The sequence below is a fragment of the Engraulis encrasicolus genome, chromosome 2, assembly GCF_034702125.1.
Source record: "Engraulis encrasicolus isolate BLACKSEA-1 chromosome 2, IST_EnEncr_1.0, whole genome shotgun sequence".
NCBI classification, from domain to species: Eukaryota; Metazoa; Chordata; class Actinopteri; order Clupeiformes; family Engraulidae; genus Engraulis; species Engraulis encrasicolus.
Window position 1 is genome coordinate 56,402,779 of NC_085858.1, and position 15,000 is coordinate 56,417,778.

Below are 15,000 nucleotides of genomic sequence, written 5' to 3' on the forward strand. Positions count from 1 at the left end.
AAATAAATGTGTATTTGATGTCTTCAAATGTTAGAGTAGAACTGAAATTAGTTCAATTAATGCCCATTTTCAATTCATTTTGTATTCGGCCTCCGATTCGGCCACTCAATTGGCTTTCGGCCGAAAACCGAAAGTGTCTTTTTTTGCGTTTTCCGCCGAATATTTTCTGCGGCCGAATTTTCGGTGCACCTCTACTGTACATACATCTGTTGTCCTCCAGTGCAGTCACTGATTTGAAGTGTCCTCTCCTCTGCCCATGTCATCTGTTGTCCTCCAGTGCAGTCACTGATTAGAAGTGTCCTCTCCTCTGCCCATGTCATCTGTTGTCCTCCAGTGCAGTCACTGATTAGAAGTGTCCTCTCCTCTGCCCATGTCATCTGTTGTCCTCCAGTGCAGTCACTGATTAGAAGTGTCCTCTCCTCTGCCCATGTCATCTGTTGTCCTCCAGTGCAGTCACTGATTAGAAGTGTCCTCTCCTCTGCCCATGTCATCTGTTGTCCTCCAGTGCAGTCACTGATTAGAAGTGTCCTCTCCTCTGCCCATGTCCAGGATCCTGATGCCCCTGTTTGACCAGGACTCGGGCCTGCTGGTGGCGGCTGGAAAGGTGAGCATGCGCTACATCAGTGTTTCCCGACCAGGGGTACGTGTACCACTAGGGGTACACGAGCACACGTCAGGGGGTACGCGGAAAAATGTGATAATGACAATTGAATAGAGTATAGTCATACTGGGATAAAGGAATATATATAGAGAGCATGGGATAGGGGGTACTCATGGTACAACAAAAAGGCTTAGGGGGTACACGAGTCAAAAAAGGTTGGGAAACACTACATCCAGGGTAAAGGGGGATACATCACCGCACTACATCCAGGGGAAAGGGCGATACATCACTACGCTACATCCAGGGTAAAGGGCGATACATCACCGCACTACATCCAGGGTAACGGGCGATACATCACCGCACTACATCCAGGGTAACGGGCGATACATCACCGCACTACATCCAGAGGAAAGGGCGATACATCACTACGCTACATCCAGGGGAAAGAGGGATACATCACCGCACACTGATCTTCTCTTTGCTGGTAGTTTATTACCTGTAGGTGAACAGCGCGTTTCGCTATTGCTTCATCAGACATCATTTAGATATGGGTGGTTGACGTTTAAGGGCGTAACACAATAAAAATAAAATAGTTATTCCAATTCCTGAAAAAAATGATGGAAAAAATTGAAAAAAATAAAGCACTTAGTGGTCTGTGGAATTTCGCCTAATTTTTGCCATTTTTGGGAAAATGTGTCCTGCATCAACACATTGCATAGGCATGTCACACAGCAGGAAAATGAAGTCACACCACAGGAAATTCACTGCATTATGGCCATTTTAATCCTTTTGTATACATGACTGACATCTGAGCTCATGCTAACTTGATAATGATATTGTGTTTAATCTTAATATGTGTTTTCATTTATAAAAACTTGTTTTCCTTCTATAAGAGCAGCCACACCACAGGACACCATAAAATGAACCTAAGCATTGCGTGACAGAAACATTGCAATATGAAGACATATTAAGAGTTTAATAGTCACCTTAAACTTCCACAGCACTCTCCAGTAACTGAGGTACTGACTGGTTAGGAGCCAGACTTTAAGACCCTTATAGTTGGCCTTGCAGCTGCCCGTTCACAAACATTGACATACATGTCACCCCACAGGACGCCATTTGTGTTACAAAATTGAACTTGTACTTAATATTACTGTCTTGAGTTTTTTTCATATTCACATATCTTAATTTAAAGATAATATTTATGCAATCATGCCAAATGCTTCATACATTTTTCAAAATGTTGTTGGTTAATTTATATATATATTATTTTCCAGGTTTCATTAATGTTACAGTCACACCACAGGATATTTGACACATAAACCTTTACATTTACGTTTCTTCTTATCTAAGACTAATATGAAACATAATTTGCCACATCTTCTTTCATTGGCATTTGTTTTTTAAAGGAAAAATAACGGTTTTGTAGGTTTTTAACCAATGTTACGAAAAAACAAGGCGTCACGTCAACCACCCACATACATATAAACATCCACATACATATACACCAACATCAACGTCAATGTATGCTATTCTATACTTATTGCGACGTTTCAGCCACCATTATGCGTCAATGCGTAGCAGAAAGTGTTCTCTGTGTTTTTGATACTTGATGCACATTATATACATCCTCAGTGGGGCAAGCAAGTGGAACTCACACACCTTCATGCCGATGCAAATGTATACTTTTATTGCATTTTAGAAAACAAAAAAGTGCTATCTTAGGGAAGTGCAAGTGTTTCGGTCACAGTAACAGTAACATTTGTAAACCACATACAGTATGTTAGTGCACGGCAGCTTACGTTGATCGTGTTGACTATGTACTAAGCCCCTAAAACTGTAGTCTGATCCATCTTGTCTTTCACTTTGTGGAAAACCGTCTGACCTCGTATTAACATTTATTCACTTGTGTCTTAAACCAATCTCTGCTGTTTGGTCGTGACATACTGTATGCAAGTTTTATTCATTTCATTCAATATCTCGCAGAAGCGCAATTCAAAGGTTATTTTTCTCATTTGCAAGCAGGATGTTGAATGGGGAAAAGTCCCTCAGAAGCTGTAGTGTCTTATCTAGGCTGACGGCAGGGGAAACCTTATTGTTTTCTCCATGGAGGCGGGGCATCAATGATGTGTGAGGCCACAAGCAGAGGTGGAGGACGGGAGTCAGGATATTGGGATGTCCACCTGGCCTAGTTGACCTAGCTATGGGGCACCTAAGTCACGCCCTCTACTTCCTGGTTCATGGGGCAGAGGGAGTCAAAAAATGATTACTGGGCTTGAAAATGAGTGATTTTTGGATTTGTGATGCACAGGTGGAGGTCCAAGGTTTGGATTGGTGTCAAAAAAAACACTCATTTTCAAGCCCAGTAATTATTTGTTGACTTCCCCTGCCCCATGAACCAGGAAGTAGAGGGCGTGACTTAGGTGCCCCATGGGAAATGAAATGAAGGGGAGGCGCTAGCTGGTGCCAGCCTGTCTACTAAGACTGTCTCAGTTTAGTTTAATCTGCTTGATTCTTGAGATGTATATTTTTTGTTTTGACTCTCTGTGTTTCTTGCAGGGAGAGCCAGTTATTAACTGCTTCGAAGTGTCATCTGTGGAACCCTTCCTACCTCAAGGTACAGGTCGCGCTCTTGCATTTCATTCTGTCAGTTATAAAAACACATACAGTAATAATCAAACAGAAGTCCATTTTCTTACAGCCCAACTCCTTTTGATAACATGATCTTCACAGACAACAACAAACACATCAGCACACACATAATCCCAGACCCTGGTAGACAGAGCACAGAAGGGCAGTCATGGGTGAGCGGTTAGGGCGTCAGACTTGCATCCCAGAGGTTGCCGGTTCGACTCCCGACCCGCCAGGTTGGTGGGGGGAGTAATCAACCAGTGCTCTCCCCCATCCTCCTCCATGACTGAGGTACCCTGAGCATGGTACCGTCCCACCGCACTGCTCCCCATGGGGCGCCACTGAGGGCTGCCCCCTTGCACGGGTGAGGCATAAATGCAATTTCGTTGTGTGCAGTGTGCAGTGTTCACTTGTGTGCTGTGTCACAATGACAATGGGAGCTGGAGTTTCCCAATGGGCTTTTCTTTCACTTTTCACAGATGATTGTCATATATTTGGAGAACAGTATACTATGTTGCTACTGTCCTACCAAGGCAAAGTACTGGAACTACATATTTTGTCCGAATTGAATGTAGGCTGAAAGTGGTCTTCATAACACCTTCCTTATCTAGTGACAAAGCCTTATTGTCAACATGTGTCCTGTTTTAGAGATTCCTTTGTCAAATTTCTAGTGACTACAATATCCAACCTAATGGCACGGCTTTGAAGGCATTTTTCTCATTTCCAATGTTGGTGTAGTTACAGCACTTGGTCTTTGTACCGTAGGGCAGAGTAGTGCTTTATTTGCTCAACAAATTTGTTTTAAAAAACTGGACTAACTTCATAGGCAATTTTTACTTCTACTTTACCTTAATGTGTGTTTTATGTGTGTAATTAGTGTGTGTGTGTGTGTGTGTGTGTGTGTGCTTACACCTTTGTCAAAGGCATTGTAAAGTTCAAAGAACATTAAAGAAGCCTAATAACGCCAAGTCTACATCCTCTCTTCCCTTTTCTCCCACCGTCTGTACGCCTGTCTCTCCTCACTAGTGAGCCAGTGTGTGACGGAGGCCCCCAGTCGCGGGGTGGCCCTGGTCCCCAAGCTGGCCCTGGATGTCACCTCCTGCGAGGTCATGCGGGTCCTGCAGCTCAATGACAACTTCATCGTGCCTGTTAACTACCACGTGCCACGCAAGGTGACCTACATTCTCACTGCACAGTGCACACAGTCACAGTTACTTTCAAAATAACACAAATAATTGGCACATAATTGGTAAAAAAATAAAATAAAATAAAAGTTCCAGTTTGTGTGATCTGTTGTTATTAGAATTGTGTTGTATTATTATACTGTAGGTAGGCCTATACGTATGTATAGGTGTTGTATTGTTAATGTTTTTCCATATACATATTCAGTGTTGACTTTTTACAACTTAAGTGGGTTTTTGTGAACTGGTTGTTATGTCTGTGATGTATACAGTAATTGTATTGCACTATATTGTATCCTCATATACAGTACTGTATATAAATGTGTGTGTGTGTGTGTGTCTTCAGGCTGGACAGGACTTCCATGCCGACCTGTACCCGGACACAGCGGGCCAGACGGCAGCCATGAGTGCTGAGGAGTGGTGGGCCGGAGAGAACAAGGAGGTACTGGAGCTGGATTCTGCCCTACAATCTAAGAACGCAGTAACTCTGAAAACTGCAAACTGAGAAAAAAGGCTTCAAAGTTTCCCATATGGCGCGACAACTGCGTTGTCGCTAAATTGGTGGTGACACTTCCTGGTAATGCTTTTTTAGGATAGAAATTTACAAAAAACACAAAAAAACACAAAAAAACAACATTTATGTGTCTTTCTGCCACAAAAAACAGAGTTACTGCGTTCTTGGCTGGTATTACTGCCACAAAATGGAGTTACTGCAGGAGTTACTGCGTTCTTGGCTAGTATTACTGTCTGCTCCCAAACCAGGCCCATTGGAACGTGCAGCAGTAACTCGCCGTCTTACTGCGTTTTTGTTTTGTACGACGTAACCTTTAATCCAACACCGCAGTAACTTTTTTTTTGGTCATTTTTGCACTTTCAAAATGAGTTTTCTCAAAAAACGGGACGGTGTTGGACCACCATTTTTTGACACAAGACAAATGAGGTAGTTTAAAACCCTTTTCCGATATAAAAAAAAATTCGACCATTTTGAGTTACTGCGTTCTTGTTTTGCACGGCAGTATTATGGAAGCGTATGCACAGGGCCGGTTCTAGTCTCCTTGTTTAGTGTCTAGTCCCCTTTCCTTTGGTGCATTTAGAAATCGGCATCTGGATACATTCTGTCTTACCCCACGAACAGACTAGCGGCCACCTAAGCTACAGTACAAAGAATCACTGGATTGAGTTCTTAGCAAGAGCGACACAAGCAACAGAAGCCAAAGAGTTATGCCCATTAAGAGCAGAATACAAGCATTCTGAAAGTCGAATTGGCTGTGGCAATAATAGCATAATATCCGCTGAAGTTCAACTACAATCACTCATACCGTTCAAATGTATTGCCCAAATCGCTTTTTATCTCTTCTGTCACCAGCTCCCCCATACAAAGTCAATTACTTCCGTCGCCGGTGTCGCTCCAGTCGCGTCTGGTGTATTTCTGCTATTACATTTGATCGAGCACAAATGTAGTGCCTACCTACATACTGTCCATGAGTAGCATTGGCAACATTGTCTATGTAAGGTGTAATGTTTTGTTTTGTTTGACATGACTTTCAGTCTTTATGGCGCCCCCAAGATATTCGTCTGCCTATGCATAGCCCAGTGTGTGCGCACATTTATTTAAATGTCAATTCAATTGGCAAATGGCAATTGATTTGACGATTGAATTGGCGAATGGCAGTTTACCTTGTGAATGGTCATTCAACTTTGAAAATTCTTTGCAGTTGTCAATTCAGTATGTGAAATGAAGCAGATTCAGTCCCATTCCAAACCAGTTTTAAAGCCCCCTTCACATCTACAACAAAAAGTAACTGTGAGCATAATTATTGGTTTATCTTTGAGAAAATGAATTAACTGTAGTGATACACATACGTATTAACACATCTTATTATCAACAAGAACATGCTGAACGATTTCTGCTATTACATTTGATTATGACACTTACAGATCACTTACAGATCACTTACACTTACACTTCCTGAACTCTAAAAACAAAGTTGGAGAGGACCCCTTAAAGGGATATGCCACTATTTTTGGGCTTAATACAGTTAAAATCGTTGGCTGGGGTTTATAAAGGTGGTAAAGTGTCTTCATGTTAAGCGTTGTCTTACTTTAAGACAAGTTAAAAGAGGGAATATGTCGCTAAGCTAGAGAAAGTCAATGGATCCGTGTAGCATTGCTTAGCGACATATTCCCTCTTTTAACTTGTCTTAAAGCAAGACAACGGCTTACATGAAAAATAAGACACTTTACCACCTTTATAAACCCCAGCCAACGATTTTAACTGTATTAAGCCCAAAAATAGTGGCATACCCCTTTAATTATGGAAAGGTAAAGTACAGTTCATTAAACCGTTAGCTGTTTAAAGCGTCATATCAGTTTATTATAGCTGTGTGCATATGCGTGTGTCCCTCTTACCGCTAAGGTGGAGAAGGTGAGCCTCAATCCAGCCAAGCGCTCCCAGACCAGCACCAAACCGCTCCAGACCAGTCGCCAACCTGCTCCACCACTGACCAATCAGAAAAGCAAAGAGGTGAGACTTGTGAGATGCAGTGATTTTTTTATACTGTGTGAGTGTGAGTGTGAGTGTGAGTGTGAGTGTGAGTGTGAGTGTGAGTGTGAGTGTGTGTGTGTGTGTGTGTGTGTGTGTGTGTGTGTGTGTGTGCGTGTGCGTGTGTGTGTGTGTAAAGAGGTGAGATGCTGTGAGCTATGGAGGGCAAAGTACTATATACAGTAGAGCATGTAGCGAAATAGAAGTTTTCAAAATGGACACTATAATTGTATTCTCTCAAGGCTGTCATTTGATGTGTAGATTTAGAGAAAAAATAGTTTGTACTATTTTGGGATGCTTTCAGTTCTTAAAAATATTTTGCACATGGAATAAGTGAATGAATGGTTGTGTTCAAGACCAGGACCTGTCCCACAGCTTTCCAAACACCACCATATACATTTATATTATATCATACAAGCTTTCCAAACACAACCATATACATTTATATTATATCATACAGGTCAATGGTGGATGCCAAAACAACATTTCATGGATGTACAGCGCCCCCTTATGGGCAAATTTCATGAAAATCTACAGATTGTCACTGTGATGCTTATTTGGACATACCGGTACTGTGTTTACATACTGTATACTGCAACTATGCCTCCAGCTACCATAGGCACACTGTTCACCGGAGGCATACTTTTCGTCTGGCTCCATCTATGTGTTTTGTTTAGAGCGCCAGCATGTAGTGATGCAGGAAGAGAAATTCAAGTACGTGCGTGCCTGCGTGCCTGCGTGAATATGTCTGTCTGTCTGCCCATCCCTCTCTCTCTTTCTCTCTCTCCCTCCCTCTCTCTTCCTCTCTCCCTCTCTCTTTCTCTCTCTCTCTCTCTTTCTCTATCTCTCTCTCTCTCCATCCCCCCCTCTCTCTCTCTCTCTCTCTCTCTCTTTCTCTTTCTCTTTCTCTCTCTCTCTCTCTCTCTCTCTCTCCCTCTCTCTCTCTCTCTCTCTCTCTCTCTCTCTCTCTCTCTCTGTATTAGAAGTCCATGTCGAGCAGTGAGTTGAGTTCGGGCAGCTCCAGCGTGGCTCCGTCCCGCTCCCCCTCCTCCACCAGTGGCCTCTCCTCCGGCTGCCTGCCCAGCCCCGCCTCCACCGCCAGCTCCAAACAAATACAGGGCATGCTGGGTAAGAAAACACACACAGCACAGGGCATGCTGGGTAAGAACAGAAGCATTCAATTAACATCCAATTAGTTAACAGTTAACTCCCAATCAGCAGTCAATTAAGCTCACTTATCTCATTATAATCAGCAAAATGAGCTCACTTTAATTAGCACATTGAAAAAAATGTTATGGTATTGGAAGTGTATTGTAACGCTCTATATTTTGATATTGTACCATTTTACTTCCATTTTATTATGTAGCCCTAGTAATAATGTTTAGTTCCCCTTCGTTCTTGTAGTATTTGTTCTACCTCGAGTCTTTAACCCTGGCACACATCAGTGACAGTACTACTGAATGATAGTTGACGACTGTCTCCTCTTGTATTTTTTGCCATGTTTCCTCCTCTCCTCTGCCTCAGGCCCCAGTTCTAAGTTCCGCCACATCCAGGGCAACGTGCAGCACCGTGACACCCACATCACTAACCTGCGAGGGCTCAACCTGACCACACCTGGGGAGTGTGACGGCTTCTGCAGCAGTAGCCAGCACGTGGCCGTGCCCCTCAACATCTCCGGAGGCCAGATCGCCGTGTTTGAGGTATGTGTAACGGAGGCTAACTAGCACAGAGTTGGCGTTGTAGTTGACGAGGATGCAGGTTCGATCCCCGAGGGGGGTGAACAGGTGCAAGATGACCTCCGTCACATATGTCTTAAGCTGTATTGTAAAAAGTGGAGGAGACACACTCACAATATCGCCTAATGATTCTTACAGTTTTTAACTGGGTGCTGAATCCTAACCTGACTCTTGCCCACTGGTATGCCGTTCCGTTTACGGCAGGGAATGGAACGCCCTCCCGTGTCAGGTTAGCTGAATCCCACATAAACCATAAATGAATGAAGGAAGCGAAGGACAGCAATCTTTTTTTTTTTTTTTTTTTCGGCCAGAGCCCTTCTTCAGCAATGGCGATTGCCATTACATACTGAAGAAGGGCTCTGCCTGAAGCGTTTGTGGGTGAATAAACAAAGAAATAATCCAAAGAGTACTGTCCTTCGCGTCCTTCAGTCATTTAGCTGGATTTTAGTCATCTGGCCGGAATCGAACACCGGGTTCCCGGTGCAGCAGTACGGTTTTAGCATGAACCAATTTCAAGATTGAAGCAATGAAGCAATTTCAAGTGTCTTATTGAGTAGATTAGGTTGAATGGTTGGTCTGAAGTGTGTTTTACCGTGAGTTGTTGGGGCATCCTAATAAATAAAACACACAAAGGCTGTGTGTACTGTAGTTATTTTGACTTTTGACTTTAACCCATTCCAGTTGTGCTCTTAATCAGGCTGCCATTCTCCAACTGCATTCTACAGTTTTCTTCCCCTACTGATGCACAGTAAAGGCTGATGAACAGCACGTTCAACACCTGCCATATTTTCTCCAACATCTCTGTGAATAGGATGAACACACAAACTCTACACTTCTGCAAGAGTCAGACTCATATCGCATCAAATACTCTGAACTACGGATGTACCAAATCCAAGATTCAGTTTTAGAGTCGGACGACTTCGGCCTTGTTGATGGAGTTCCGTTTTGGTTTCATTGATCAGAGTAGGATTCTGTATTTGGTTTCGGATTCGCCTAAATCTTAAGCAGTGGATTCGGTATTCGGCAGAACCTTAGGATCAGGATCAGGATTCAGGATTCCGCACATCCCTACTCTCAACTCTCACACGCTCCCGGACCTGACATGTCTTGTGTGTCCTCTGTCAGCTGTCTCAGCAGGGGAAGCTGGCTGACACGACCCGGCCGACCCTCACACGCTGCCAGACCTGACATGTCTTGTACTCACTCTTGCCTATCTTGTCCTCCATCAGCTGTCTCAGCCTGGGAAGCTGCCGGACACCTCCCTGCCGACCATCCAGAACTCAGTCAGCGTGGCCGACTTCTGCTGGGACCCTTTCAACCCACACAGGCTAACTGTCGGTATGGCAACCTTTTAAGAAAATAGTCTACTCTCCATTCCACTCTGTGTATCTGTGTGTAGGCAAAATGTTTCCAGGGCAGAGAAAGCAAGTCTGGACACAGTAGCTAGAGAATGTAGACCCTATCTCAATGCCCAGTGTTTTAGCCTTGCTAGGACGTGAAACGCCCGGTGATTGGATACTCCTCGGAGTTCACCAAAGAGTAATCAACAGAGACGTTCTTAATGCAACATCTTAGAACAGAGAATCTTTGGTAATCAATCACTGGGCGTTTCACATCCTAGAAAGGCTAGAACGCTGGGCATAGAGATAGGGCCATAGTGTGTGTGTGTGTGTGTGTGTGTGTGTGTGTGTGTGTGTGTGTGTGTGTGTGTTCGTGCATTTTAATTGAATGAATGGAAATTAAAAGGTGAATAGTGATGTAGGCCCATCATCCCAATACAGTTTAATAGTGCTTACAGTATATGGGCAGGGCCAATTACACTTTGGACTCAGACGTCAGGTGATGCCCATAAATTAATTAGTAGTTCGTAATTATGGTATGACAATGAATATGCTTCCTGGGTAAGCCACTAAAAACAAACACATTTCTAAGTCCATATGAAAGTGCTATCAGCTGTGGTGCATGTGCTGCTACTACTAAGACGTGATTGAACCATACGTATGGTGTATCTTCCAGCTGGAGAGGATGCTAAGATCCGCACGTGGCTGGTGCCTGAAGGGGGTCTAACTGACACTCTCACTGAACCAGAGCAGCTGCTGCAGGGTGAGTACCGTACCAGAGAGAGTAGAAAGAGAGAGGTTCCATTGGCCCATTGTCTATTATTGCAGGGGGGGGGGGGCTTTAGGCAGACCTAGGCAAACCTAAGGACTGTTCTATTCAATGCTAGGAGAATTATGACACGCGCCTCTAGGCAGACCGGAACCTGGTCATGTTAGGTGCCCATAGCAATCACATTGGCATATCTCTATATAAAGAATCTCTGACCGTACTCCTTTATCATTAAGATAACATGATATCTACCTTATCGTCATAGTATGTTAAAACCTTATCTTAGTATATTATGAATAGATTATGTCTTATCTAGTGCATTACTATTGAACTAAGTTGTTATCTACGTATATATTACCTTTGTCGATCGATCGATCGATCTATTATCTCAGTGTATCTTGAAACCAAATGTGGATAGTAGTTTATTGTAGTATCAAAGCAGTATCAAGGCTTGACTACACAAAATTATTTCAATATGAAGGCAGTCAGATGGTTAAAACTATGCTCCTGCCTTTTGGGAACAATTTCATATAACATGACAAATACAGTACGCTACACTGTTATAGCTGTAATCTGCGGTCTCTACTCCATCAAATGTCAGCCTTATGAGGCTACCATATAATGTTATTTGAGTTATCTTAGTATATTATGATGATTAATTCCTGTCACTCTACGGGGTGGTTGTCAGGTCACACAGAGAAGATCTACTCCATCAAGTACCACCCCCACGCCTCAGGCCTGCTGGTGTCCTCCTCTTATGACCTCACCGTGCGCCTCTGGGACGTGCAGACTGGCAACGAGATCAAGAAGCTACTGGGACACGAGGACCAGGTGTGTGTGTGTTGGTGTTTGTGTGTGCGTGTGTGTGTGTGCGTGCGTTTGTGTGTGTGTGTGTGTGTGTGTTGGTGTTTGTGTGTGTGTGTGTGTGTGTGTGTGCGTGTGCGTGCGTGCGCGTGTGTGTGTGTGTGTGTGTGTGTGCGCAGGTGTGATTTTGTTCTTTCACGGTTTTTTTACATTCTTGTAAAGTTCTCACTTTTTCTTTTACCTCTGTGTGCTTGTATTTTTATGACTTCACCAACAAATGATTAGCTTTTACACACTCTCTTACATACATCATCTTCCCCCATCATATCCATGGTTACCTCTTTTTTTGTCACTCCTACTCTGACTAGATCTTTGGGATGGCCTGGAGCCCTGATGGTACACAGCTGGCTACCGTGTGCAAAGATGGGAAGGTTCGCATATACGACCCACGCAAGTCAGACAAACCCATCCAGGTGTGTATTACAAGAGATGTCTAAATTACAAGCAGTAATACAATCCTGAGTATTCATGAGTTAGTGCTATAATCACATGTAGTGAGTGATGGGCAACCTGGATTTAGAAGCCACAATCCAGTGCCATATATTCCAAATGTCCTGGTTTTACCTGTCCAATTCAACCAGGTGATTGCCTAATTGGACAGGTAAACCTAGGTAATTTGGAATATGTGGAACTGCATTGTAGCCTGTCAGTCCAGGTTCCCCATCACTGCATGTAATGGTCTTTGTATCAGCTGTTCCCAGTTGAATCTGAGTGTGAGCAACTCTTCCCTGTGTGTGTGCGTGTGTGTGTGCGCGTGCGTGCGTGTGTGTGTGTGTGTGTGTGTGTGTGTGTGTGTGTGTGTGTGTGTGTGTGTAGGAGGGAGAGGGGCCAGAGGGCCACAGAGGGGCCCGCATCGTCTGGGTTCTGGAGGGGAAATACCTGTTGGTGTCTGGCTTTGACAGGTGGGTCATGTTTAACAATCGCTACAAGGACAATACTGTGTGGAATTCTGTTGTATTGGTTTATATGGCCAATGGCTACACAGACAGAATGAGAATGGGTGCCATCTACACTGTGATTGGTCTTTTTTTCCCGGCCTATTTAAACACACACACACACACACACACACACACACACACACACACACACACACACACACACACACACACACACACACACACACACACATTCACACACACACACATTCACACACACACACACATTCTCACACACACACATTCTCTCTCACACACACACACACACACACACACACACACACACACACACACACACACACACACACACACACACACACACACACACACACACACACACAAATACACGCACCACTTAGCCATGTCCTCATGTCTCCCCCTCCAGCCGTAGCGAGAGGCAGCTGTACCTGATCTGTGCGTCCGACGTGAGTGCAGGGCCGGTGGGCAGCGTGTCTGCTGACGTCTCCCCCTCCACACTCATCCCCTTCTACGACCCCGACACCAGCGTGGCTTTCCTCAGTGGGAAGGTAGGCACCGTAGGCAGGCTACTCGCTGGGCTTATAGGGGACCTGCCTGTGGTTTTACTGCATGTGGACATTCACTTTTATGGAATTACGGCTCCCCCTATTGACAGTTTATTGTAATGCATTTGTGGTACAGTATGTCAGTGGTTTCAACCTATTTTGAGCCAAGGCCCACCTTTTACGAGGACAAAATGCCAAGGCACACCTTTTACGAGGACAAAATGCCAAGGCACACCTTTTTCAAGGACAAAATGCCAAGGCACACCACCAATTATAAATGTGAACTGACAATAACACCCTGCTATATTAACGATGTACTGTCATTTTATAATTTTCAACGGCACACCATGATCGCTCACGACACTCTAATGTTCCCCGGCAGGTGGTTGTAAAACACTGCAGTATGTTAAGCTCTGAATTTGTCCCAGCATTTCTCCCATTGACTAATAGGAGTAACATTGTACATGTATTAATTGTACGTGTAGACTTACGCTTTTCTGTTGTTTCAGACGTGTAAAAGTTTTATCCTTTCGCTTACATGTTTCCATGAGGTCGCTTCCGTCTTCATCAGAGGGTCACATGAATGCTGATGCATGTTGATGTGTCACATGAACGTTGCTGTTGTGGAGGTGTGACCCCCTGTCAATAAGAAAAGAAAGAAGCCTAAGGAAACCCTTGACTCAGCAGTTATACATAGTGAACGTAATACATCAAGGGTGCATCCCAATATGTGACCTTGCCTCCTCCACTTGTGCTTGTCTCCTCGTCCCGCCTCCTGGTCCCTCCTCCGTGGAGAAAACGATAAAGTTTCCCAGCTGTCAGCCTCGCCACAACAACTCTTGAGGGAATGTTTTTCATTCACCATCCCAATTGCAAATGAGAAAAATACTTTACAATTGAGCTTTTGCAAGATATTGAAATATAATGCTGTTGTCAGTGATGTCATCATGACGAGAAGCAAGTGGAGGAGGCAAGGACGCATATTAAAACACACTCCATATAGTACATTTAATGTGCAGTTTTATGTGCATCACTTCCTGTCATGTGATTGTGCCATGTGTAATCATGTTCACAGACAATGGGGATTAGAAGTCAGACTGTCCAGGGACCCTTGTGTAATGGATTATTTGTTGGGGAACATTATCCTTTTCAGCTGAAACGTGCGTTTATGTGTATGTGTATGTGTTTGTGCGCGTGTGCATGTGTGTGTGTATGTGTGTGTGTGTGTGTGTGCTGTAGGGTGATACTCGTGTCTACATCTATGAGATTGTGTCTGAAGAGCCCTACTTCCTCGAGTGCAGCAGCTTCCAGTCCTCCGAACCACACAAGGTACATAATGATAATAATAACAACAATTATTATATTATTATAAATTAATAATAATACATTTAGCAATGCGGATTAACACAAAATCTGTGCACTTTGTGATGAAAGCATGACATCTCTACCATAGTTAGTACATACCATGACAATTATTTTAAGATGATGAAGTTGGATATGACCTCTGCTGACCTTGAGAGGTTAAAGGTCAACAGTGACAATGTTTGCTATTACAATGAGGGGAAAGCTATTGAACGCAATATATTTGACTTTACAGCCATGTATTAATATCTTAAAAGGAACATATAATGTTTACAGCTCAGAATAAAGAATTGAATCAACTTTTATCGAGATCAATGGCCTAAAATTGATGAGAACTTTAAAATGTGTACCGTCAAAGCTATCAGCAAAGACAAGTTATGCCTGACAACAACAGACCTTGAACAAGCTGCTAAATATACTTACACATTATGTTTTCACTATAAGCAATCAGATTAAGAGACCAACTGCAGAAGTTCATACGGAATATGAAGGTCTTACAACATCAGCATTTTTGC

General features: G+C 43.5%; 1 protein-coding gene across 2 annotated transcripts in view; it reads left to right on the forward strand.

Moving 5' to 3' along the window:
• coro7 (coronin 7) overlaps nt 1-15,000 on the forward strand; it is a 143,756-nt gene that overhangs the window by 119,421 nt on the left and 9,335 nt on the right. For both annotated transcript variants that reach the window (XM_063192545.1, XM_063192546.1), the window contains exons 10-23: nt 550-604; nt 3,161-3,218; nt 4,259-4,404; nt 4,760-4,855; nt 6,830-6,937; nt 7,939-8,083; nt 8,480-8,655; nt 9,921-10,029; nt 10,708-10,794; nt 11,489-11,631; nt 11,973-12,077; nt 12,481-12,566; nt 12,985-13,126; nt 14,363-14,452. In XM_063192545.1, coding sequence (XP_063048615.1) covers nt 550-604; nt 3,161-3,218; nt 4,259-4,404; nt 4,760-4,855; nt 6,830-6,937; nt 7,939-8,083; nt 8,480-8,655; nt 9,921-10,029; nt 10,708-10,794; nt 11,489-11,631; nt 11,973-12,077; nt 12,481-12,566; nt 12,985-13,126; nt 14,363-14,452 — 1,546 coding nt within the window. The remainder of the gene's footprint in view (nt 1-549; nt 605-3,160; nt 3,219-4,258; nt 4,405-4,759; nt 4,856-6,829; nt 6,938-7,938; nt 8,084-8,479; nt 8,656-9,920; nt 10,030-10,707; nt 10,795-11,488; nt 11,632-11,972; nt 12,078-12,480; nt 12,567-12,984; nt 13,127-14,362; nt 14,453-15,000) is intronic.